Here is a 26938-nt window from a genome sequence, read left to right as displayed (position 1 = left end):
TATTAAAAGGTACAAAGAAAAAGCATTTTACTTATTTTTATGAAAAAAAAAAATCCAGATAATTATATTATTATTTTTTATCTAGAATTAGAAAAAGACATGTTTGCTTGAATGTTACATTTCCCTTTGGTTTACATTTCAAGTGTGGAAGTGGTATTTTTGGACAAATCTATCTAATACAGCAGAGCAGCACATTCTGGTATTTGCTGTCAGTGAAACGTTATCAGTGCAACAAATAAAAGGAACTTTTAACTAAACACACTCAAATAATTTAATGGGTTATTGTGGTCTCTGGGTTATCTGTGGTACTACATTTCTTGTGATCTTCAATATTGAAACCTGCTCTCTTTTCTAATACCTCGCACAGAAAAGAAATATGCTGAAACAAATGGTTTGCAGAGACACTCTTCACCTTGGCAGACTGCACAAGTGGGTTTTGTGTGTCTGGTACACCGTGTCTCCATTAGGAATTCCTTAAGAAATCAAGTATAAACTAGGTCTTACAGCAACCTGTCAGCAACATTCATAAACTCTCATAAGATCTCAGAGAGACCGTTCACTTGCCAGACTGTGCATTAAAAACTTATCTTCTCTTCATAAAGAGACAACAACAATAAAATACCCCACCCTGTCAAAAGGCCGACATTCTGCAGCAGAAATGTCAGCCAGGGTTTCTTGTTGCTGATATGGATCATGGTGGGCAGCTACAATGAAAAAGGATGGAGATGATAATTAAACAACAGTCATCAGATTGTGCTGCTTCTGTGAAAGAGTCAGATTTGTGACAAGTAACACTCACCATATCAGCGAGTCCCACGTATAGAAAGAGCCCTGCAGTAATGGCACCTATCCACTGCTTGGTAGCGAGGTCAGTGGCTACAGACAGAGCGACGTACATGCCGATGAACGAGGTCAGGGTGCTGGCGATGTTTAGAGCTAAGGCCTTGCGGACAGACAGGCCACCGTTGAGCAAAATGGCAAAGTCACCTGGGGAGGAAAATAAGGTGATTTAATGCATGAATACTGAAAAAAAAAAGATTAGGTTAGGCACTGTTTTTGTGTTTTGTAAGATAATTACCGAGCTCATGCGGTAACTCATGGCAGAGTACAGCCAGTGACGTGGCCAGACCAGACTTCCAGGACAGGGCGAAAGCTGCACCCAGCGCTAATCCGTCTGCAAAGTTGTGGATCGTGTCACCGATCGTAATCATATAAGGCAGCAGACGCTGCTCTGTGAATGCAGGAGGAGACAAAGTTATAGTAACCAGTTCTCTCTGTTTGATGATGATGAACTTTTTTGTGTTACATGTAACTTTACTCACCTCTGGTGCGCTCTTTTGGCTCTGGAAGCGGTTTCTCATTGTCCTCACAGCTAACCTAAAACAAATGCATTATGCAAAGTGTAACTAATGATGATTTTGTTTAATTAGATTTTTATTGATAATTGATTTTTTTCTCACACTATACTCAAGATTCCTCCACAATGATGTGAGAGACTAATAAAGTCATATAGAAAATGATAACCTCAAGTTATTGCTGCTAAAGGTGGTCTTACAAGCTACTGAGTCATAGTATTATGGGGTACAAGTGTGCTAAGTAGGATACACTTAGTCAAATACTAAGTGTATCCCACTTAGTCAAAAAGTGTGGACTTATGACTGCACAGTCTTATGAAAACTTTCACATGACCACATATCTCTTACCAGGTCTGCTTTGGATATGGACTGTGACTTTGTGTCTTTTTGTTTCTGTTCCTGTTGATACATCTCTAAAACTCTCCCATGGTCACAGTGGTGAGGCTCAGATTCTTCCTGAAAGGAGAGAAAGGCAAAACTGTTCAGAAATGTAGCCTACAGGGTGAGACAGAAGGAAAGAACTTGAGACAAAGAAGGACAAATACTTAAAAAAGTATTTTTTTTTAAACTTTTTAAATGTCAGTACACGTGTCTGTCACAATATTTATAACCAACTTTGGTTGTAAATGGATGACAAGGTTAATATTACACATTACACAATGTGTTCTGTATGAGGAGTTTTCTTGTTTTCTTCTTACCCCATGGTGATGTTTATGGTCGTGATGCTTATCACCATATGTGATCAGAGAGAAGGAAACTTCCATCAGGTAAAAGCAGTAGATCCCTGCAATCAGTACCAGCATCTTGTATATGTAGTCCGGAGTTTCTTCCTCATGACTGTGACTTGAATCTTTGCTGCTGCCACCGTTGTCTGAGTGCACGTGCAAACCCAGAAACTACATAAAGAATGCAGGAGAAAGACAATATCATTAATGTTAATATATGAAAAGACTAATCAGTTTTTACATAGTATCACTGTGCTAGCATATCACCCATTACAATCTTAGTAAATGCCTTATGATTCCAATCTAAAAGCTTTAAAATCCCTCACTGTTGGCATCAGGTGCAATAGGGCATCTCCAGTCAGTGAACCGACTGCTAGGCTGATGCAAAACTGGATGCACATCTGGAAAACACTGGTACAGGCGGCACACAGCAACACCACAATGCCAAACATGGATATCGCTGTTATCAGCAAATTGGCGATGGTTGCATAGAGGTATCCTACATGAGAAAGAGACAAATGATAGCATGTATATTAATTGGGATTCTGCTCACTGAAAAGTGGATGCATCTTGAAGCCTTAACTCTTTTAATGTCATCAGTACCATCTTAGTTTTTTCGAGCATAGAAGTGACCATAATTAAAAGGGTGGAATACTAAGTTAACAGTTAATGGTAGCAAGCTTAGTTAGCAATCTTCAGCTAAAGATTGTACGAATGCATTCATACCCACTAAGCACTGCTAATGATTGCTAAATAACTAAATAAAATGCTAGAAAACAGAGATGTCTACTTGAAATGCTCCAAAAGGCAAGCATTTTTCAGCCCTCGAGATTTCCACTTTATATCTCCTACCATTCGTTCTGAAAAAGTGAAAATCCCTACAGGATTGTGCATTTTCTTTGACATCTACCAGCCTTTATGTTGTAACTGAAAATCAGCAATTGGAAATAGCTGCTTCAGGGACAATCCAGAATTCGAATTTGTGAATCAAGTCTGTTTGTGTGCAGGAAACAACTAGCAGTGACATCAAATGAAAACAGGAAAAAAAGTGCCTGGAATGTCCATTAGAGACCAGTTGTTAGCTATGTAGTTAGTTGTTAGTAATGCACAAGCAGATCTTATTTCCCAGCCTTTGAGACATGCCAAACTGTCAACTTGTAGAACTATTTGTTACTTGAGTCCACAACGACACTTACTCTCAGCCTTGGAGAGCCCATCAGGTTTTTCTGGATCTGTAATATCTGCACAGGCTCCGCTCAGGATCTGCTGGACAAGCGCAGGGCTGAGCTGAACCACGCCAGGCCGACCCAGACCAGAGGAGGCAGAGCTATTCTCTGCCAGGCCGTAGATCTGGACCAGTTCTTCAGCTGAGAAACAACGCTGGGAAAAACAAACCACAGGCATCCATTATATAACTTACACCTCGCTGGTATTTAAATGATGAAATGTGTGAACCAACTGGCATTTTCTTGTGTTTCTAGGTCGGTACCTGTTCCCAAGTGTTATTACTTTCACGTCCCTCAACACTGTCACTGCTTCTCTTCCTCCATCTCTGGACATTGTCATCATGGTCGGGGTGTTCATCTGCTGTGTGCTCATGTCCATGGTCTTCCTCCGAGCTAGGTCCGATATTCAGGCTCTTCATGAGAGCCTTTAGGTCTACAGTCACACACAAAACAACTGAACAAAATGGCCTCAGGATTCACATAATTATCTGTTAGCAAGACATAATAGGCTAATAGGACTACATTTTCCCTATGTTACTACAAAGGAGTGACCACAACAATCGTTGATTTATAAATAAAGCAGTTCCTGTAAAGTGCCCTGCAGATTTAGTGTTTTACAGGCTGTGGGTTTTTGAGTGATTGCACATATATTAATGCTCATATGTTTTTTTGTGTCTATGCACATTTACCCAGGATAGTGAAATTTTCTGAGCCGAGCTGCTCCATGATGTAGTTCACGAAGAAGCTCTCATCAGGCAGGGACTGATCAGTGAAGCAGTGACCTTGCAGGGCGTGATACAGCACATATCCCAAAACCGCACCCACTTCCTGTTTCTGGTCTCCTGATGACGCGTCGACCTGTGCCATGATGCCACTAGCGCTTGTACAGTTCTATAACATGGTAATAAGAAAAGAAAAGGGGCTGAGTGCTTTAGAACGGCGACACATTTAAACACAGTTGACATTTTGAACACTTTTGAGCAATGGTCAGTTAATACATAATGCACGTGGGACGCCTGAATTGTCAAAGCATGGACTCTACATGGAGTGGAGTTATTGTTTTTCTAGGTCTTCTTTAGATTCTTAAAGCCATTACAGATCATTTTCAAACTGCACTAGCTTTCCTTACTTTTTGGTCCTTATGAATCAACATATGAATACTGAGACTGGACAAAGGGTTTTAATGACTGTGCTCCACACAAGTGAAACACAACACAAAAAGCTTGTAAAATTAAATAATCTAATCCCTTTTAATCCCTTGTAGTGGACATTGAAGAGTGTGAATGTATGTCCTTTCTTTAAACTAATATTTAACAATTTTATTGTTGTTAGATTTATTCTCTTTGTTTTCTAAGTATTCCATAAATTCCTTGTTAAATGACCCCTCAGTGGCCTTTACTGTTTAGATAAAGGTGTTGTAATTTGGGAGGGTGCATTATCATGCTTAAAGAGGCCATCAGGGAAATAATGTTGCCATAAAAGGGAGTACGTGGTGTGCAACAATGTCCACAGATAGGTTGTATATGAAAATTAAAGTCCACATAAATTCCAGAATCTAAGGTTTCCCAGCAAAGCACTCCCCAGTCCTTCAGCTAACATACTTTTTTATTGCTATCACTATCTCTTACACATTCAAGGGATTTTAATAGGGCCATTCATATGAAGCAATACAAAATGTGGTTCATCAGACCAGGCTATCCGATCTGATGATCCTATGCTCATTGCACAGTTGTGTAAGATGTATGCATACACTCATCATGTTATGGTAGTTTTGGACTTTTAACCCTTTCTTTGAAGTTTTATTTTTCCACGATGGAAAGATTTTAAGACATACATCCCAGCATCACTGGGATGACGCTGACCAAGAAAAAAGCTCCTGCTCCAAAATCCACACCTTCAAGTTTGACCAAAATGTGCAGCTGCCCACATGGACAAGCCAATTTAAATGAAGCCTACCAGTTCTGCAAAGATTGGTGGTCAAACATCCAGCCTGAATTATGCCAGAAACCTTTTGATTGCTACAAAAATATCTGCAGATGCAACCTGATAAAGGATATTTAACCAAATATGAGATGGGGTGTATGTATGTGGATATAAGGCTGTAAATTAGCACGATGATGATGCCCGTGATGACTGTATAAACAGCCAGCCAGATTTGAATTTCACCTGTCTGTGGTTTAAATAATACGGCTGGATGGTGTAAATCCTGGAAATATACTTAACACTCAACTCTCCCTGATTCATTATTGTTTTCCTGAAATGGTGCACCATTATTATGGACTGTTGTACTGTGTTGTATTAACTTTCCTCAACTTAGTCTGTTAAATATTAATATGTAAGAATTTTACACGGAGGAACTCTGTTATATGAGGACATTGTTGTGTAAAAACTGTCTGTGAAAAACTATCTGCACTAGATAAAATTACAAACCCCAAAAATTTGATACACAAAATAAAATAAAAAACAAATAATAATAATAATAAAACTGCTAGAACATGCTGTCAACACTGGACATACATACATACTCTAAAATACAAAAAGAAGCACAGCTAAATGTTGGGAAATCTCACAAAACTTTTGTCTTAAGGAAGTAAATCGGAAAAAACAAAAGCAACTTTTCACTGAACGTTACAGTCCAACATCAAGTCCAGCTTTTGTGAACTATTCTATTCTAATAAATAAATTACATAATCAAGCCAGTAAAATGAAACAGATACAAAGAGCACTTTTAATCATGATCAGGTGTTATGGTGATGTGGCTAAATACAGGGCAAAACCCAGCCCGTCTGACCCAGCTGTGATATAAATCTGTATGTAAGCTTCCATTGTCAGCAATCAAATAAAACACACCCTGCAAGAGTGTTTTATTTATTAGTTATTATTAGTTATTTATCCATCCATCCATTCGCTTCCGCTTATCCTTTTCAGGGTCGCGGGGGGCGCTGGAGCCTATCCCAGCTGTCATAGGGCGAGAGGCGGGGTATTAGTTATTTATTAGTTATTTAATCTGTGAACATCTATATGCCCACTTTTTTCTCATGTTATACTGCATAAAGGAAATGTACAACTGACTGTAATGGGGAAGCGATCTCCCCGTGTGTGTCTCTTTAATTTCCCAGCTGGTTTTCTCGCAACTCCTTTAGTTGAAGTTTGCTGGTGAATTAAAAGCTACAATATTTTAGGAAAAAAAAAAAGGTTTTGGAAACTCGAAGGCTAATATGTTACATTCTTCTTATTTTGTCACTATCCAGTTTATAATGAATACGGTCAAAAGAGAGCAATAAATACTAACTATTTGCTGAAGATTGAGTATAGGCTTGTGCTTACCTCACTTTCTGTGGGCTCGTAGTGGCTGCGAAGCTCTTGAATGACACCTAATCCATGGACGTCTATGTGTTCATGGTCATGGTTTGCCTCACTGTTGTGTTCATGGGGATCATTATGTTTGAATTTGTGCAGGAAATTTTCAGTCTCTTCTCCCCATGTTCCTGCTTTTATCGCTGTGCAGACCAGGCCAGGAGAAGAAAGGTAAAGGACGGAGCCGGAGGCGAGAGCCGTGAACTGAGATACAGTGACAGCCACATTTACACTGCTTCCTCTAGTTTCTTCCTCATTTTGGACGTCGGGATTGCTTATGAGTTGATGAACGGCATCTGCAAGATCACACTTTGTGTCCAGAGAGGGGATAAAAAGATTAAACAGTCATTTCAATCTCATGAAATTTATCTATAGAAGGTACACGTGTTCTAATCAGCCCATTACAGGAACTCGATGCATTTAAGCATGTAGAAAGTCAAGTCAAGATGACCTACTGAAATACAATCTGATCACCAGAAGAGAAGAAAAGTGATTCAAGTGACTTTAAATGTTGCATGGTTGTTTTGGAGTATTTCAGAAACTGTTTGAAAAAGAGAAAATATCCAGTAAGCAGAAGTTTTCTGAGTAAAAACACTGTGTTGATGCCAGAAGTCAGAGGAGAATGACCAGACTCCTTGGAACTGACAGGAACGCAGCGGTAACTCAAACTTGTTACAACCAAAGTGTGCAGAAGAGCGTTTCTAAATGCACAGCATGTTGACTAAAGCAGCAGAGGACTACACTTGGAGCCACACTTCCTGATAGAAGACTGGAAAAACTGTGCTTTGTTTGACTACCCTTGAATTTGGAATGAACAACATGAAAGCATCGATCCATCCTACTTCTATCAATGGCTGAAAGTGTGGCTGGTGATTTAATATTATAAGAGATTTTTAGGCCCCCTATTACTATCTGAGCATTGTTTAAACCCCACATCCTACGTGAGTATTGTTCCATCCCTTTACAACCACAGTGTATCCATCTTCTAACCACACATGATGACACACCATCGACAAAGCTCAAATAATCTCAAAGTGGTTTCTTTTACATGACAGTGAGTCCGCTGTACTCAAACGACCACCACAGTCACCAGAACTCAGTCCAGCAGATTTGTTGGATATGCAGACGACAAATCTGCAGCAACTGTGTGATGCTGTCAATATGAACCAATCTCCTGGAGGAACGTTTCCAGCACCTTGTTAAATCTGTGCCAGGATGAACTAAAACAGCTCCGGAGTCAAAAAGGGGTCCAATCTGGTACTGGCATGGTGTATCTAATAAAGTGTATGTGAACATAAACGATGCTACTGCAAAGAGGTCATGAATTGATTGCTTTATTGGTGCATTTATACAGGATTATCCAGAATTATCAGAAACCTATAATCTAATCTAATCCATATCTCATGAATATCAGCAGTTTAATTGTCTTTTATTAGAGATGATGTAAGCATCAAGATCGGTGCATATCATAAAATACTGATATCCACCAATCTTGACCTAAAAGTTGGGTCACGAATGACTGATTGGATGGTAAAGAATCATACGACTATATTTTACAGCAGATTGGTACAAAGCAAAAATCCAACTATGTGTTGTTGTTGACTAAATTTTATTTTGAGCGAACTGGCCCTTTAACCCTTTAAAGCCGGTCAGAGTGGGCACGCTCCGAAATGTAGTTTTTTACCATCAGGGCCTTATGAGCCTATACTGGTGTTTTTAAAAGTTATGTTTGACTTTATGACTTTCTGTGTCGTTTCTGGGATGCTTAGGACTCATATTGCACTGCTGGAAATAGTTTATTTTGATGCATATGCTGTTTTTTTTGCAAATTTGCATTATAATATTTATTTTCGTTTTTCCTGCAGTATATAAAAATTGGTGTATTTCAAAAATAAAACTATGAAGACACTTAAAATAAATTTCCTGTGGTGGGAAACTATTTTGTGCAACTTTTTTGTATTTACAGTTTTGAGGGTTAAGCCTCTTAAATTTCTCTAACTAGAAATATATGTTAAAAAACAAAAACGATTTTCAATTTTTTTGTAGTTTATTGCACTTTTTTGCAATTTATGTAATTACTATGCACTTAATGCAGACATATTATTAAAATTTGGACTATAATGGTTGTATTGATGTATATCAACTTGAAATGCTCCCAAAAATGGCTCCACAGCATGTAAAAATATAATATAAGCTCTGGCGGACTTGGTTCTATGGTAGGTCTTAAAGGGTTAAACTCTTACAGAAGCAATACATTGCTGTGATTATAATAATAACTCCTAAGAGAACCTACAGTATCATGAAAAGTGTTTCTCCTTACGCAGTGCTGTAAAAAAGTATATGCCCACTTCTACCCCTAATGGCAGACCTGTTGAACAAAGAAATCACTTAAATAGAACCTGTCTGATAAAGTAAAGTAGGCTAGAAGATCTAAAAAAGCGGCACATCATGCCATTATCTAAAGCAACTGCTGAGAAACAAAGCCATTGACATCTATCAGCCTGGAAAGGATTACAAAGACATTTCTAAAGTGAAACACGTTGAGAGCCACTATCCACAAATGGAGAAAACTTGGAGCAATGGTGAATCTTTCCAGGAGTGATCGGCCTAGCAAAATTACTTCAAAAGCACATCGATGACCAATTCAGGAAGTCACAAAAGAACCCAGAACAACATCTAAAGAACTGCAGATCTCAGTTAAGCTCAGAGTTTATGATTCAGCAATAAGGAAAAGACTGGGAAAAATGGCACCCATGGGAGAGCTCAAGAAGAAAACCACACTGTAAAAAAAAAAATCCTAATATAAAAGTATTTTACTGTGTATTTTACAGTTTTGTACTGTTCTTCTAGAATATCATTAAATTTACATCAATAGACTGTGATTTCACATTTCAAATGTAAATTAATGTAAAATCACTGTAATGTAATAAAACATAATTTTCTTGTTTTTTAAATGTATCTGTCTGCACATATGCATATTTAGATTGTTAAAATACTTTCACAAATGTATCATGACTTCACAAATATTTGTCCGTTATTTGAAAGATTGAACTGTTAAATTCAAATGCAATGCTATGGAAAAATATATAAAATGATTCTTATAAACTTTTTTTACATCAAATAATAATTATTATTATTGTTGCTACTTAGGGCGATTGTGGCTCAAGAGTTGGCAGTTCGCCTTGTAATCAGAAGGTTGCCGGTTCAAGCCCCGGCTCGGACACTCTCGGTCGTTGTGTCCTTGGGCAAGACACTTCACCTACTGGTGATGGCCAGAGGGGAATTATAAAGTAGAAATGTAAAGCGCTTTGAGGGTTTCAAAAAGCGCGATATGAATGCAATCCATTATTATTTAAGTTAACTGTATATTTCTGTACATTTAAGTATTATTATTCATATTGCCGCATTCATTGACCTTGTTTATAGGTAATTTCATTGTTTAATCACATTAAATTGTTCCTAATTTAATGTTTAAAAGCACTTGAAAAAGGCAAAATCCCATGTAAAATTAGGGCAACAAATTGTATTTTCATTACTGGAAATAACCGTATTTTTATGAGTAAGTTATTTTCTGTTATTTTACGGTATTATTTTGGCGCCCCAGCTGCCGGAATATTACTGTTTTTTTAAGATGTTTTTTCTAACAGTGCAGTGCCGAGGAAAGAACACAAAGACTCATCTCACATTTGCCAAATTAAAAACAGCAACAACATCTTGATGATCCCCAAGACTTTTGAGAAACTATTCTATGGACTGATAAGAAAAAATGTGAACTTTTTGAAAGGTTTGAGTCCCCGCTACATGTGATGTAAAACTAACATGGCATTTCCTAAAATGCTTCTCTCTGGGTGGGTCAAACATGGTGGATTCATGAATTCTGCTCTCTACTAGAGAGGGCTGAAGCTCAAGAGCACTTGGGTTATGCAGCAGGACAATGATTAGAATCAAACCAGCAAGTCCACCTCTGAATGGTTAAAAAAACAGACAAAGTGGAGGTTTTGGATTGGGCAAGTCAAAGTCTGAAAATCTTATTGAGATGCTTCGGCATAACCTTAAACAGGCCGCTGATGCCTGAAAACCCTCCAGTGTTGCTGAATTAAAGGAATTCTGCAAATAAGAGTGGACCAAAATTCCTCCACAGAGATGTGAAAGACACAATTCCAGTTAATACAACACTTGACTGCAGTTCTTGCTGCCAAGGGTGGCACAACCAGTTAGGCTGAGGTTTTCACACAAGACCAGGTCGGTTTGGATAGCTTTAAAAAAAAAATCATCATTTAAAAAATGGATTTTGCATCAACTTGGGTTTTCTTTGCTTAATAATAAAATTGGTTAGATTATGCAAAACATCTAAATTTGACAAATATTCAAAAAGCTAAGAAATCAGAAGTGGACAAATAAGTTTTCACAGCACTGCATATAAACTCCTAGACAGCGGAATAATAGAAACTTTTTTTTTTATTGTGGGTCAATATTGAACCTCTTTCACATTTTGCCTGTTATAATCCACAGTGCAAGCCGATGTCACTACTGCTAAGTTCTTACAATGAAATTGACAGTTTAACAGTTTCTCATCTCTCTTATTTCATTCATCATTCACTGGTGGCTGCCACAGCTGTCTGATAGCAAACATTTATCAGGCATGCACTGCACATTCATGCTGTTTTCAGCTGACATCTAAGAAGTCTAAGGACTTCTCTCTCACTCACTGATAAAGTGGTTTTGTCTAAGTTGCCTGCAAATACTTTGAGTAACAGCAACACTTATAAAATGGATTAGTGCTAACACACTGAACCTGAAACTGAAGAGTAATTGTTTCAGCAAGCCTGTTTTTTTTTCTTGCTTAATTTTTGGTGCCCCCTAAGAGAGCTTTTAGCCAAAGCTGGAGAAAAATCACCAGCACTGTAATAACTTATTTTTAAACCAGCTTTTATGAGCTGAAGATTCCTTTACTGAAAAAAAACTGAGGTTTTATCTTTATCAGATGGTCAGATAGGGATGTGAACACAGCACCCTTAAAAAGGCTAATTCTCAGGCAGGAGAAACACCTGCCGCTAAAGGCCCTGATCGGTGTTTAGGCTCCTGTTGACTGAAGGAAGAAGCCTATTGATACAAGGCAAAATGCTGTCCAACACTTTTTTTCTTGATATAACCCTGATTAAAGCTCATTTCAATTACGTTGTCATTAAACTTTTCCATTAGAGTAGCCAGACTTCCACCAGAGACTCTTTATTTAATAACTTACTGCAAAAGAGAAAAAAAAATCTTTATGAGACGAAGAAGAGGAAAGAGAAGAAAAAGGTCTGAACTTTTAGGTTCAATTAAATAATATTTCTTTCTTTTTCTTCGTCTTTTTTTCTGTGCATCCACGGCAAATATTATGCAATAAAGTTACACTTAAGACATTTTTCCTTTCAAAAGCAGCTCAAAGATTCCCATTGATAAGTCCACTTTATTAAACAAGCCTGGGATTAAATAGAAAAAATACAAATAGACGCCTAAATCCCATCATGAAACTACCAAATGCTCGGAACAACTGGCCGGCCAAGGTGGAAAAATGGTGCCATTTTAAAGCTGAAAGGATTTAAGGATTTTCTGTTTATTGCGCTTTGCTGCACTTTGATTAAAAAAGTACTTACAGCATTATTTGAAAGCACCCTTACTTTACTTTTAGTTAACTTTTGCACACTTTTACAGGAGTAAATAAGCAGTTTGGAACATGAAAGTAAACTTTACAGATGATTGTTCAGCAGATAAGTACTTAAATCTTAATCTAAAAGAAGTAATGTTAAAATTAAAAAATTTATTTTAACATTATTTTTATTATTAGCAAATTTATTACAATTTAAAGCAGATCTAGCCCGATCTATCACTTGCGTAATAGCTTTTGGACCTCGACCTTTTTCCACCGCATCCGACTCAGGGCTCTCCAGCTCGGTTGCAGCTTTAGCCTAATAAAACTCACCTTTTCACACGGCACTTCGCCGCAGTGCACACGGTTCTCCAGTGTATTAAAGAGGGAGTGAAGGGATTCCCCGGTCAGATACTGCTGTCCTGGAGACACGATGCTCACCACAGCCTCGTAAGCTTCCTCCACAGCGGGGGAACCCGAGACAAAACCGAGCAAACCCCACCCGGAGAGAAGCAGCAGAAGAAACGGCGAAGAGGAAATCATCTTAAAACTGTCTTTGAAGAAAAAAAAAGATTTGCAAAGACTAAAAGTGTAAAAAAAAAAGAAAAAAGGTGCAGAAATAGTGTGACAGAGGCTCATACAGTCTCAAGGTATTTCTGCAGACACATTGAGCCATAGAGCTCAGCTCACGGCTGTTATCAGTTTTAAACCACTGCAGTCTCACTGGACCTCGGCTGTGATTGGCTGAGACATGCCTCGTGCTGTCCTACACCTGTCTATTATAACCACTGTTACCTGTACAGGTCAGAAATGGCACCCCACAGGCCTCCCGGGCATCGCCACACCACCAGCAAAACACCAAACAGCGGTTTCACTCATATTAGTGAACCCAAAGTTATATTGGGCATCACACATCACACAAAGGAGCTGATAGGCTCAAACAACACAAATCCAGTTAAAGGAAATGGATTTTTGTTTGTTTGTTTGTTTGTTTTTTTTAAACTCAGTGTCAGGTGCCTTTATCTTTGTGGTAAACAAAATCTTAATTAATTAATATTTCAAGTAAATAAATAAGTAACATATGTTTATAAAGCGCTTTTGAAAAACAAAAGTTACAAAGTGCTCTGCAATATAAAGCACAATAACAATACAATTAAAATGGATAAATAGATAAAAGTGACTGGCCCCCACTCCTCTAATGAGGCCATTAAATAAAATCAAAGTTCATCTGTATCTACCACAGCATTTTTTAGAGGAGACTGTAAAATACCCCTCAGGAAAAGTGCATTTGGCAGTCAGCTATACTTACCCACAGTACAATACAATACAAACAAGGAATATAACATTCTTTACTTCTTTCTCTAAATCTGTAAAACAGTGGTTACTGGATAATCAAACATGCTGTCATGATGTGAAATAATGTCACTGAAGGTAATTGATTTTAATGTGTTTAAATATGGTATATGGGTATTTATTATTATTCTTTATTTCATATGTGTTTCTGTATTTCACTTATGTTCACATGCTTCTGAATGTTTGGTTTTGTTGATTCATTTGTTATGCCATCAACCTGCCAGTGACTACTGATGAAATTGAATCAATGTGGCTAAATCTGCCACGTTTACATGATGATTTTAAGTGCTCATGTTAATTAATTTGCATTGTCCCTTTTAAATAAACATAAACTAAAAGCAAGTGTGCACAGGTTCGTCTTAAGCTTCTTCTTAAAGGTATAAACAGCGGCTGCAGATCTTAAGTTCAATGGTAGCAAATTCCGCAACTTAGAGGCAGCAAAATTAAAAATGCAATTTCCTCTTGTCCTTTAATTTAAGGAGATATTTGACCATTAGGAGCTCAGTAAAATCTTATATTGAACCATCGACTTAATGGGGTACTGGTGTAAAGAGGACATAATCCATGTTCTTTTAGAGGAGCTGGTGAGAAGCCTCACAGCTGCTTTCTGGATCATTTATGAACGATCCAAAGATGGTTTGCTCAGCCAAAGGAATCACAATTTTAGAGGGGCAAATCAGAATAAGACAGCCAAGATACTCATCAAAACTGAATTCCTAATCCAAAATACGAAGAGATTTCTCACATTTGGGAGACCTTTTTTCAGACCTTTGTTTTCTCAATAGATAAAAATAACTAGCAAAGGAAACTCAAAAAGAAAGAATCACATTTTCTGCTCTTTTCAAAATAGTTTTTTACTTCTACATTAAATTAGGTGGAAAAGAAAAATCAAGCTGTAAAAAGAGTTGAGCTGCTTCAGGGAATGACTTAAATATACACCAGGGTCCCAGATTAATTCTGCAGCATGACAGCAAGCCCAAACAAATGACCAGAGACGGAAACAACTATCTATAGTGACAAGGAGAAAACAGAGTCATTACAGTCAGTCCTGATCGCTTATCATGGAGTCAATCAGGGACTATCCCCAGGACTGTTGCACATTCTAAGATATGCGTGGAACAACTTATCTTACAATTGGCTTGAAAACAGAGGATTATAAATTTTAAATGTTTCAGATCGTCAAACAAATTTTAATATTAGTCAAAGATAACCCGAGTAAAAACAAGATGCAGAGAAAAAAAAAAAGGTATCCACATCTACCTGCTCATGTGTGATAAAGTAATTGACCCCTCAACCTAATAACTGGTTGTGCCACCCTCGGCAACAGGAACTACAATCACATGTGTGCAGAATTGTTTTAATTCAGCCACACTGGAGGGGTTTCAAGCATGCACAGCCTGTTTAAGGTCATGCTAAAGAATTTCAGACAGACTTTGTCCAAACTTTGACTTGGTCACTTCAAATATTCCTTTTTTTTTTTTTTTGAGTCACTCAAACCTGGGCTTGCTGATTATTGTCCTGCCATGTAACTTAAGTGTGCTTAAATTTCAGGGCCTGATCTGATGAGCGGACATTCTCTTTCAGGATTTTCTGGTGGAGAGCAGAATTCATGGTTCCATCAATTTATTGTTCAGGTCCTGAAGCAGCAAAGCAGCCCCAGTCCCTCACACTACCGTCGCTGTGTTTAACTGTTTGACTGATGCTCTTTTTATGAAATACTGTGTGTTTCACACCAAGTATAATAGGACTCAACCCATACAAATATTTTCCCAAAAGTCTTGGGAATCATCAAGATGTTTTTTGGCAAATATGAGATGAGCCTTTGTGTTCTCTTTGGTGAGTGGTGGTTTGTTAGCAGGGGGAAATACTTTTTCCACACAGGGCCAGGCAGGTTGCTCCGTTAACAAATGAAATCATTGTTTAAAAACTGCTTTGTGTATTTACTGTGGTTATCTTTATCTAATACTGAATAAGTTTTTGATGATCTGACACATGTAGAAAAGAAAGGAAGTGGGCAAATACTTTTCCGTAGCACAGAATGAGCAGAAACACTTGGTCACAGACCTGAAAGGTCAGCTATAAAAACTATGGGAGTGAGGTTAAAGAGTTTGCATGTTTAAATGGTCCAAATGTTGAGCTGACACATGGTAGTTTAAAAGAAAAGTTTATGACAAGTGCAAAGATGAAAGCTTTTAACATGGAAAGCATGAATGTTGTAAAATATCTTAATTTATGCCACTCGTCTCTGCTGCAGTTGAGCAACATTTTACAGGTGTTCTCCTTGACTTAACAATAAATCCTGCCATCAGTGCAGGACGTGACAACTTGTCCTGAGGCCGTGAATAAACCACAAAGAAATCAGAGACTCCCTGGCTCTGCCTGGCATATCGTTTGCAAGAACGGGTACACCGAGTTCAAGATAAGCATCGTGAATATTATTTTGCACTCTAAAACATCCTGACATGCAACAGGTTTGTGATGGTATGTTCATCAGATACTGGTCAATGAAATGAGTGTTTGAGGACACCTATTTCCTCAGTTATGTCTTGTGATATAAGGAATTTAGTAACACTTCAGTACACACTTCATGTGCTTATAAATTTACCTTTCACTTCAATAAAGCACACTTTCTTTTCACCACTGTCAACATGTTCTTCTTAAGCAAGTGACAAAAAGAAAAACTCAAAGTAAAATCCAGACAAAAAAATAAAATTTGAATGCACCAACTGAAAGCAGGAACCCCCACTGTAGATTTGAATATCTCCGCATGCTTACATTTGTGTTTTTCAAAAGCAGCAATCAGCAAACATTAAGTACTCTCTGATAACACGCTGACACAAAGAGGTCTCCAAGTAGAATTTAACGTTCCTCTGCGAGCATGTTCCCCTAATAACCGCCAGATGGCGCAAATGCTCTGTCTAAAATCTCGACAAAACATGAGTTTCAGACATTTGCTGGAAATCCATTGCAGGAAAACCGTGAAATAGGGCAATGTTGCCCAAAAATATTCTTTTAATGATCACAGTTTTTCTACCAGTTCCATTTTTGTTTAGGCTGCTACCTCCTAGCTTTTTTAAAAAAACTATTATTTTAGTCAAAGCTGTTAATTATTTACTTTATCGTTCTCATTAGACCACCTCCTGGAGTAAAACAGAAAATATGCACAGGGAAGGCAGAGGGTCATTCAATAAATATCAGATAAATAAATAAATACATAAAATAAAATAAAATACATGGCTTCAGAGTTAAACAGCTACTCCTGGTTATATGCATATACTGTATACAAAATGTACAGTCAGGGGTTTCTCCCAGGATGAGCATTATTGTAAAGAAGGTGTTGCATAGTTTTCCACAATATTCACCGTTTGCTGCTGTTCAGTGTGCTTGTATCCATGTTTTTATTAGAGTGCTTTAAACAGGGACACGATCTGCTCATCACCAAAGTCCCATTTGTCCTTGGATCTGTTGCATTTTGCCTAAACATAACCGTCTTTACATGTATTTTCCCTGTTAAATAAATATTATTGCAGAAAAATTTTGATGAATTTGTTCTCAAACTGCAGGCTTACTTGTGGTTTGTAGGGTATTTAAAAGTAGAATGGGAGGCAGAGCCTTCAGCTTTCAGATCCCTCTTCTGTGGAACCAGCTCCCAGTTTGGATTCAGGAGGCAGATAGCACTGCTTTCAAGATTAGCCTCAAAACTTTCCATTTTGATAAATGCAATTAGGTTGGATCAGGTGACTCTGAACCCTGGAATAGGAGGATTGATGGCTATCCAGGACCCTGGTTCTGCTGGAAGCTCTTCCTGTTAAAAACAGTTTTTCATTCCCATTGTCACCAAGTGCTTGCTCTTGTTGTCACGTGATTGTTGTGGGTTTTCTTTTTATACGGTAGGGTCTTTACCTTACTATATAAAGTGCCTTGAAGCAGCTGTTGTTGTGATTTGATACTATATAAATAAAACTGAAATGAATTGATGCAGCACTGCAAATAAGCTGCAGTTGAAATTTGGACTGAAATAAGCAATGAGAAGGAGAACACAGAGAAATATCTCATCTAATTAATCCTTTCTTACTCTTTGAACGTGGCCTCGCGTGTGTTTGTTCTTGTTTTTACTTTGAGGGCAGTGAGAGTCACAGATCCCAACTTTTGCTGCTGTTGCTTCAAGTCTGAAACACGAACTGAAATCATGTCAACAGTCACTCGCTGTCGGCCTCAGAAATCACTGAAAAGGAAGGAGATTGAGTTGATTGGCTGCACATCACTTCACACACATGAACAGACAGCAACACACACAAGCTCGCCCATGGCATGGGACCCTGGACATCTGCCCCTATATATATATGTATACACACACACACATGCATACACAGGCATAGTGACCTCCATCGCTAATTGACAAAACCCACACACTGTCCAGTGACCTGCTTTCCCAACACCCCCCATCGTGGAATCACTCTCTGTTACGTTGTATGTCAGACAAACCTGTAGATGTTCTCAGCACACGCATTCATCAAGTCCTGCAACACCCTATGCCCCCCCCCAACCACAAGTAACTTTGTGGGTGCTGCACATTACCACCTAGCATAAATACATCTCATTACCCTGTTCGTTTCCTCAAACATGAACTGAATTATTTCCATAATGATGTTTGTTAACCACTCCCTTCTCCCGTGTCCTTAAAAAAAAAAAAACTGTATTCGAAAGACAAAAATGCAGATAAGTAAACAGTAACAGTGTAACTTATAATTAAAGGAGAAATGGAGATAGAAACACATCCTGAACTGAATCCTGAAATGCAAATTAATGAGGAAAGAAATTGTTTATAAGCACTAGTATGTACATATAATAAATTCAATGTTAGGTTGATAATTCAGTCATGTCCAAACATTTTTGGACAATGAAAGATTTCTTGTCATTTTCATTTAACCCTTTCATTTAATAAGTTTAATATAAATACTACATAGCATTAACTGTTTAAGAATTGCAACCATTTTATACATAGTCTCTCCTTTTTAGAGGCACATAACTAATTGAATAAATTAACATAATATTAGATATAAGGATCATATAAAATACTTGGACAAAGCAATATTTGTTGGTGTCTGAAGTCTGCTGTGTGTCTTGTGTTGAGGTGCTCTGCCAGTCCTGCTGCTCAGCTGCTGCTTGTTTGTTGATCTTTCTGCGTTCAGATAAGCTCTGTTGGGCTGAGATCAGGTGACTGGCTTGGCCATTGAAGATTATCCCATTTCTTTACCTTGGCATTCTCTTGGGTTGTTTTTGCAGTATGCTTTGGGCCATTACCCATTTGTACTGTAAAGTGCTGTCCAATCACTTTTGCAGCATTTGGATGAATCTGAGCAGAGATTACAGCCTTGCAAACCTCAGAAGTCATCAGGACTCACTTTATCAATAAACACCAGGGACCTGGTTCCACTGCCAACCATACATGCCCATGCTATAACATCGCATTCACCTTGTTTGAAGATGATGTGGTATGCTTCGGATCATGAGCTGTTGCTCTCCTTCTTGATAGTTTTATCTTTCCATCCCTCTGGTCTAAGTTAATCTTTGCTTCATTTGTCTAAATACTATCGCAGAACTGTGAATCTGACTTTCTTGTTATTGATTGCAACCAGTGGTTTGTACCGTTTGTTACTACAACACTTGTGTTAAACCCACTGAGTTAAAGCTGAAAGTCTGAACTTTGACCACATATTCATTGTGTGATTTAAAATCCACTGTGGTGGTGTAGAGAGGAAAAACTACAAAAAAAGTGTAATATTGCAAACACTTAATGTACTTAATAATAAATAAATAAATAAATAAATAAATAAAATAGTCTCATAACGACTGGCAATAATAAAATATTATTTTTAGCTTTTAGGTTTGATATATATATTTTGTAATATTCAAAATATTAAAATATATTTAAAAAATCCTGAATCTTGGTGGCATTATCTTGCCTTATTGTTGCTTTATTTAAAACAAACAAACAGACAGACAAACAAACAAACACCTTAATAGAGCAATCGTATCATAATCTGCTCAGCTTAATTTCAAACTCTCCCTGTTATGATGCTGTTTTGTGGTAGTTTGTGGTTCTGGGTTGAAAGACTCTTTAACGTGAGGCTTTCGGTTTAACGCTGTGATCTGAAGCAAACTCAAAGCTGAGGGTCGTCTTGGATAAAGAATTTCCTCTTGCAGTATAAGTACATTACTTACAGCGATCTCTCTCTCTCGTTCTGTCTGCCTGGCCTCAGCCCTACTTTCTTTCCCAGGCTGATGTTTCCATTACAGAAATAAAAGCATGACGGCTAATCCAGTTATATGTTCCCTGGACGACACACACACCCACACATACACACGCACGCACACACATATGATCATGATGCATGCAAACACACACATGCATACGGACAAGCACAAACCTGCTGATCGCAAGACGGCAAGTTGGAACATATGCGCATGTTACAAGTGGACAAATGCTGGAATACATGCAATAAACACCAGCAGAGACACACATGCACAGGGGGCATGAGATTGAAGCAAGACCTCCTGTTGTGAAAAAGTCAAACAGAGCTTTTCGGTGTTCTGGAAATAAATACCAAACACTAGTAATCCACACACACGTACACTCACACACCCACACACACAATGGTAATCTCCCAAGACAATTTCCCACTGAGCTGTGCATCCTTCCCATGGAGTTAAAATGTAGGGATAAGAAAGACAGAAAGAATCTCATCTCCTCTACCGAGACCATTCACTGCACTTCTCTCTCTTCTTAATTCATCAAGGACATCACTGAGAGTTCATCAGGTCATTTTGATCCTGTGAGATTCTGAAGTAGGAGGTAGAAGACTGTGGCAATCAGGCGTACATGATAAGAGGCTAAACAGCAGCCAGGTGGGAAGGGTTATAAAGACACAGTTTAAAGCCCATCACTAATCTCAGTGAACTGAAGGAATAGTTTAGAGAAGGGTGCATATCTATATCTATTAGAGCCTCACCCCAACCTGTCACAGCAGACGGCTGCCCTTTCCTGTTCCTGGATCTACTGGAAGTTTCTTCCTATCAAAAGGGAGTTTTTCCTTTCCATTGTTGCCAAGTGCTTGCTCGTAAGAACACATTGGATTGTTGGGGTTGTCTTTGCATTATTGTAGGATCTTTACCCTACAATATAAAGAACCTTGAGGTGACTGTTATTATAATTTGGCACAATAAATCTAAAACGACCAAAATTCCTCCACAACAATGTGGGACACAGATAAAGTTCTACAGAAAACAACTATTACAATTGTGTGTCAACATTTACGTTTGCGTTTAGTTTTTCACACACGGTTTCTGCATTTTGGCTTAATTTTTTTGTCAAATACTTAATGACACAGCATAACGTGACATAGGTTGTTATTTATCTGAGTTATGGCTGCATCATTTTAGAACCTGGTAAGGATCAGATGCTTTTTATTGTCTCCACATTTATAAAACCTTAGAATTGAAAAAGGGTGTGTTTGTTTTTCACGATGTATAACATGACTTTTAGCACATAATATAAGCCATTCTTTGACACACACCCCCCCCCCCCCCCCCCCACCCCAGGTAGTGCAGTTTAAACATTTTAAAGCTTTGAAATCTCCTTCAGAGCCACAGAGACATTGAACTGATGTAAAAGTGCCCACATGCTGTGTGCTCCAATCAACCATTTACTTTACTTTAACATACAATATAAAAACTTCATGCTAAAATCCTTCAAGCAGATTATAATCACTACACTGCAGCTTTCCCACTCTTTCAGTGTTTGCCTTTTACCCCGGTGAGTTTCATGTTCTATTTTCTCAGTAAAGGCTGAAGGTGAGGTGGTTTTCTTTTCATCTGTAAAGTAATCATGTCTCAAAGCCATAACTGTTAGCACAACAAAAATGACTAATTAATCAGACACAATCAGCACATGCATCCCCTCGTTTTATTTATTTACTTATATATTTCGTAGCAGAACATGATTTGAATTCAGAGAAGTCCTAAGCTTTTTCTTTTAATTGAAATTTATTTCTGTCAAAGTTTTTATGATTTTGCTCACTTCATTTTGATATTTGCATTAAAGTGGAGAGACGGAGGCATGATTAAGGGAACAACAAACAAACAGTGGAAAAGAAAATACAGAAAAGGTGCAGATTGATAGTTAAGGGAGGCGGGAGTTACTGTCTGGAGGAACAATGGAGGAGAGAAAGTAAAAATAAAGAGTTACAGACAGACACAGAGCAGGTATGTCCTACATGCATGGACACTCAGGTCACTTTAGATAATTATATTACCGATGAGGGTCTCTCTCTCTCTAACTCCCCTTATACATTTTTCAGTTTAACCCTCAATTTCTTTCTCTCTCTCTCTCTCTCTCTCACACACACACACACACACACACACACACACACACACACACACACACACACACACACACACACACACACACACACACACACACATCCCATTCTGGTCCTGTACATACAGTGTATATGGAGTTTAATTGGTGTTTCGGTGCTCTTTAACGTTCATTGATTGAGTTAATTATGTCCTTAATGAGGACGCTATTTATTCCTAGTTCTAATTAAAGGGTAGTTGCACCACTTAATTGTCAGTGTCCTGGAAATGACCGCAAGTTGAGAACAGCTGTCCTCCGGGATCCAGGTGAATGAACGAGTGTCTGAGTGTCCTTTCTTGGTGTTCAGGCATCGCTGTGTGTAAGTGTGTCTTACAAACACCAGTGCGCAAAAACAAAGAAAGTGATTTAACTGCATGCATGCAACATTTAGAGGAATTGAGCAAAGTAAGAAAATAAAACTGAATACAGATCAAGAGGCACATCCCATGACAGAAATCCTATTGCTAAAAAAGCAATATATTGGCATTCATATATTATGCTCTCATTCTCTTATTATTAGCTCTGCACATCTTTTGTTAAAATGCTGATGTTCACTTAGTTTGCTTTCTTTTTTTTCTTTTTTTTAAGCTGGAGTGTGTTGAGTTGTCATTGTTAATGAAAAAAGAATCTTTCTTCAGGAGATCATCTCCTCTCACCTTGTCCCTAGTGTGATCTACATCAACCCTCAGCACTATATCCATTAACCTTCTCTGAAGTCTCCTCTTTTGCTTGTGCCTGGCAGCTCTATCTTCAACACCTTTAGTCCTATATATCCACTATTCCTCCTCTGCACATGTCCAAACCATCTCAGCCTTTCCTCTCTAACTTTGTCTCCAAACTGCTCAACCTGAGCCATCCCTCTGATGTTCTCATTTCTAATTCTGTTCATTCTGTTCACTCCCAATTGAGATCTGAGCACCTTCACCTCGGCTCCTGTCTTTTCATCAGTGCCACCGTCTCCAAACAATACATTTTCGCAGGTCTCACTACTAGGGATGGGCAATGAGAACTGAGTTCCTACTAGTTCAACTCCTTGGAATTATTAGTCTGCTTACCTTTCAGCCCCAATTATCAGTTCTACTTTAGCTACACTCTGCTGATTTTAGTTTGTGTGCCAGAGAAAAATAGTGGCTCACGCTGCAGCGTGGATATGGACATAACTCTTCTCAATATTGCACAAATTTACGAAAGCATGATGGTAAAATGGAAACTACATCCAGGATAGAAACATCTGGATTATGCAAACATTACTGCAGCTCTTTGCTAGCATCTGCACAGACAGCATGCTAATGCGAGCTAGCCAAAATCCCAGAGTGATGTTAAAGCTGAATGAATGCAGGCCCCAGCCCAGCAACCAGACCCTGTACTTTAACACATAACAAACTGATGAGCAGTCAGGCTGAAGGCTCTGTTTCTACCTGTCCACGTTTCCAAGGATAGATGATTGCTGGTTTTAAATTTTGCTTTGTAATGTCGCTGTCTGCTTCTGTCACTTAGGAACAAGAAACTGAGGCTACATTCACACAGGTTCACCAAAATTGGACAGCAGAAGATTGTAAAGGTTTTGTCTGCGCTGATGAACCTCGATTTTTGCTGCAAGATTTGTAAAGTTAGAATTTGGAGTAAACAACATGAAGGCACAGATCCATCCTGCTTTGTGAGAACTGAATACATTGATTAGGCTGCTGGTGGTGGTGCAATGGTCCAGCAAACTTGGCATGGTGTAGGAGAAATTTTACAGTTGGGTTAGGGCAAAGGTTCAGTATTTTTAACACCACAGCCTACCTGAATATTCCTGTTGACCATATCTGTCCCTTTAGGGCCACAGTGTATCCATCTTCTGATTTCTGCTGCCAGCAGAATAAGAAATAATTTTTAAAAACTCAAATGATCTCAAATTGGTTTCTTGACCCTGAAATTGAGTTCACTGTACTCAAATAACTTCCCCAGTCCAACAGAGGACCTTTACGATGTAGTGAAACAGTAGATTCACATGCATGCGCAGCGGCAACTGTGTGCTACCAATTTGGACTAAAATTTCTAAGGAATACCTTTTTTGTTCTATCATTTACTTTTTTCTCCTTACTGAACTTATGAAATCACTGCCAAGTATTCAGTAATCATAGCTTACCTGAGATCTCTGTGCTTCACTCCCTGGCTGTAGTATATATATATATATATATATATATATATATATATATATATATATATATATATATATATATGTGTATGTATGTATGTATGTATATATATATATGTATATATACATATATATATATATATATATATATATATACACACACACACACACACATATATATATACACATATATATATATATATATATATATACAGGGAGTGCAGAATTATTAGGCAAGTTGTATTTTTGAGGAATAATTTTATTATTGAACAACAACCATGTTCTCAATGAACCCAAAAAACTCATTAACATCAAAGCTGAATGGAAGTAGTTTTTAGTTTGTTTTTAGTTTTAGCTATTTTAGGGGGATATCTGTGTGTGCAGGTGACTATTACTGTGCATAATTATTAGGCAACTTAACAAAAAACAAATATATACCCATGTCAATTATTTATTTTTACCAGTGAAACCAATATAACATCTCCACATTCACAAATATACATTTCTGACATTCAAAAACAAAACAAAAACAAATCAGCGACCAATATAGCCACCTTTCTTTGCAAGGACACTCAAAAGCCTGCCATCCATGGATTCTGTCAGTGTTTTGATCTGTTCACCATCAGCATTGCGTGCAGCAGCAACCACAGCCTCCCAGACACTGTTCAGAGAGGTGTACTGTTTTCCCTCCTTGTAAATCTCACATTTGATGATGGACCACAGGTTCTCAATGGGGTTCAGATCAGGTGAACAAGGAGGCCATGTCATTAGTTTTTCTTCTTTTATACCCTTTCTTGCCAGCCACGCTGTGGAGTACTTGGACGCGTGTGATGGAGCATTGTCCTGCATGAAAATCATGTTTTTCTTGAAGGATGCAGACTTCTTCTTGTACCACTGCTTGAAGAAGGTGTCTTCCAGAAACTGGCAGTAGGACTGGGAGTTGAGCTTGACTCCATCCTCAACCCGAAAAGGCCCCACAAGCTCATCTTTGATGATACCAGCCCAAACCAGTACTCCACCTCCACCTTGCTGGCGTCTGAGTCGGACTGGAGCTCTCTGCCCTTTACCAATCCAGCCACGGGCCCATCCATCTGGCCCATCAAGACTCACTCTCATTTCATCAGTCCATAAAACCTTAGAAAAATCAGTCTTGAGATATTTCTTGGCCCAGTCTTGACGTTTCAGCTTGTGTGTCTTGTTCAGTGGTGGTCGTCTTTCAGCCTTTCTTACCTTGGCCATGTCTCTGAGTATTGCACACCTTGTGCTTTTGGGCACTCCAGTGATGTTGCATCTCTGAAATATGGCCAAACTGGTGACAAGTGGCATCTTGGCAGGTGCACGCTTGACTTTTCTCAGTTCATGGGCAGTTATTTTGCGCCTTGGTTTTTCCACACGCTTCTTGCGACCCTGTTGACTATTTTGAATGAAACGCTTGATTGTTCGATGATCACGCTTCAGAAGCTTTGCAATTTTGAGACTGCTGCATCCCTCTGCAAGATATCTCACTATTTTTGACTTTTCTGAGCCTGTCAAGTCCTTCTTTTGACCCATTTTGCCAAAGGAAAGGAAGTTGCCTAATAATTATGCACACCTGATATAGGGTGTTGATGTCATTAGACCACACCCCTTCTCATTACAGCGATGCACATCACCTAATATGCTTAATTGGTAGTAGGCTTTCGAGCCTATACAGCTTGGAGTAAGACAACATGCATGAAGAGGATGATGTGGACAAAATACTCATTTGCCTAATAATTCTGCACTCCCTGTATATACACACATATATATATATATATATATGTGTATTTAGAAATTCTTGTCAAACATTTTTCATTTGGAACGTCTTATGCATGTTATGAAAAAAGTACACTGATGAAACACTGATGTACACTGATTTTTAAATCTTTTGGTGCTTAAATTCTTCAACCTTGCAGAAATGGAATACTTACTGAGAGAGAGAATAAAAGAGAGATGGAAGAAGGGAAAAAGCGAAAGAATGCTAATGATTGATATAAAGCAAGAGAGAAAAAGAGAGAACTAAAAAAACACAGTGCTTAAAAATAATAACCATGTCATGGCCTGATTGGTTTGGTTTTTCCCATATTTAACTCAGTGGACTGGTAAATGAGAGGAAGACAGAGAGAAATGGTGGCCGACTGGAGGAAAGAGGTGGGAGGTTTAAGGAGAACAAAGAGAATATTAAACAAAACTCAGTCAATGGATGGAGAAAAGAGGAGAAGGAGCAAAAGGTTTGTTTTATACAATAAGAAAAGAGTGAGTAAGGGTTATTTTCAGCTAAATGTAACGATTTACAAGTTAGTTTAATGCTGATATTTGTACAGAATTTTGTAGTTTGTCTTAAAAAATAATAATGAGAATACCACATATTCAGAATAAACACCACCAGCTGTGACAGATTAAATAACACTGGCTGGGTTGTTTGAAGTACTTTGGAAACCCACTTATTTCTCCATGAACAATCAAGAGATGGAGGAACTTCAGTGATAATCCCACTGGGCACCGTGCTATCAGTGCCAGCCCCAACCGACACCTGAGGTATTTTAAACGCTGAGCAGCTTTGAAATGGTTCTTTCAGTCCTGTGTGGTAGCAATAATGTCCCCGGTTAACCAGTAATGCTATCTGTGCTGGAGACTAGAGAGTTTACTTTCACTCCTGCACTTTTTTTTCAAACGTTTACTTACCTAATTAAATATGGGCCTTCACGCAGGG

At 38.3% G+C, this 26938-nt stretch overlaps 1 protein-coding gene across 1 annotated transcript; it reads right to left on the bottom strand.

Moving 5' to 3' along the window:
- Positions 1–18: 18 nt before the first annotated feature.
- Positions 19–12942, bottom strand: slc39a4 (solute carrier family 39 member 4). The gene is made up of 12 exons (XM_084920313.1): positions 12629–12942; positions 6634–6972; positions 3996–4197; positions 3570–3739; positions 3277–3460; positions 2407–2579; positions 2054–2251; positions 1704–1811; positions 1323–1377; positions 1079–1231; positions 800–987; positions 19–704 (listed from the first exon to the last, which is right to left on the bottom strand). Exons 1-12 carry the CDS (start codon positions 12932–12934, stop codon positions 576–578), a joined length of 2205 nt encoding a protein of 734 aa, XP_084776439.1. The 5' UTR covers positions 12935–12942; the 3' UTR covers positions 19–575.
- Between the last annotated feature and the right edge of the window lie 13996 nt (positions 12943–26938).

Source organism: Perissodus microlepis, chromosome 22, assembly GCF_051167445.1.
Source record: "Perissodus microlepis isolate ML-2025 ecotype Zambia chromosome 22, ASM5116744v1, whole genome shotgun sequence".
Lineage (NCBI taxonomy): Eukaryota > Metazoa > Chordata > Actinopteri > Cichliformes > Cichlidae > Perissodus > Perissodus microlepis.
This window is presented reverse-complemented; position numbering and strand designations above follow the sequence as displayed.

Coding starts and splice junctions, on each gene's coding strand:
- slc39a4 (XM_084920313.1), bottom strand. CDS start 12,934: ATGAGCCTCTGTCACACTATTTCTGCACCTTTTTTCTTTTTTTTTTAC. Junction 3,740..3,995: donor AGAAAATTTCACTATCCTGG/GTAAATGTGCAT, acceptor GTGTGACTGTAG/ACCTAAAGGCTCTCATGAAG. Junction 988..1,078: donor TGAGTTACCGCATGAGCTCG/GTAATTATCTTA, acceptor TTTCCTCCCCAG/GTGACTTTGCCATTTTGCTC.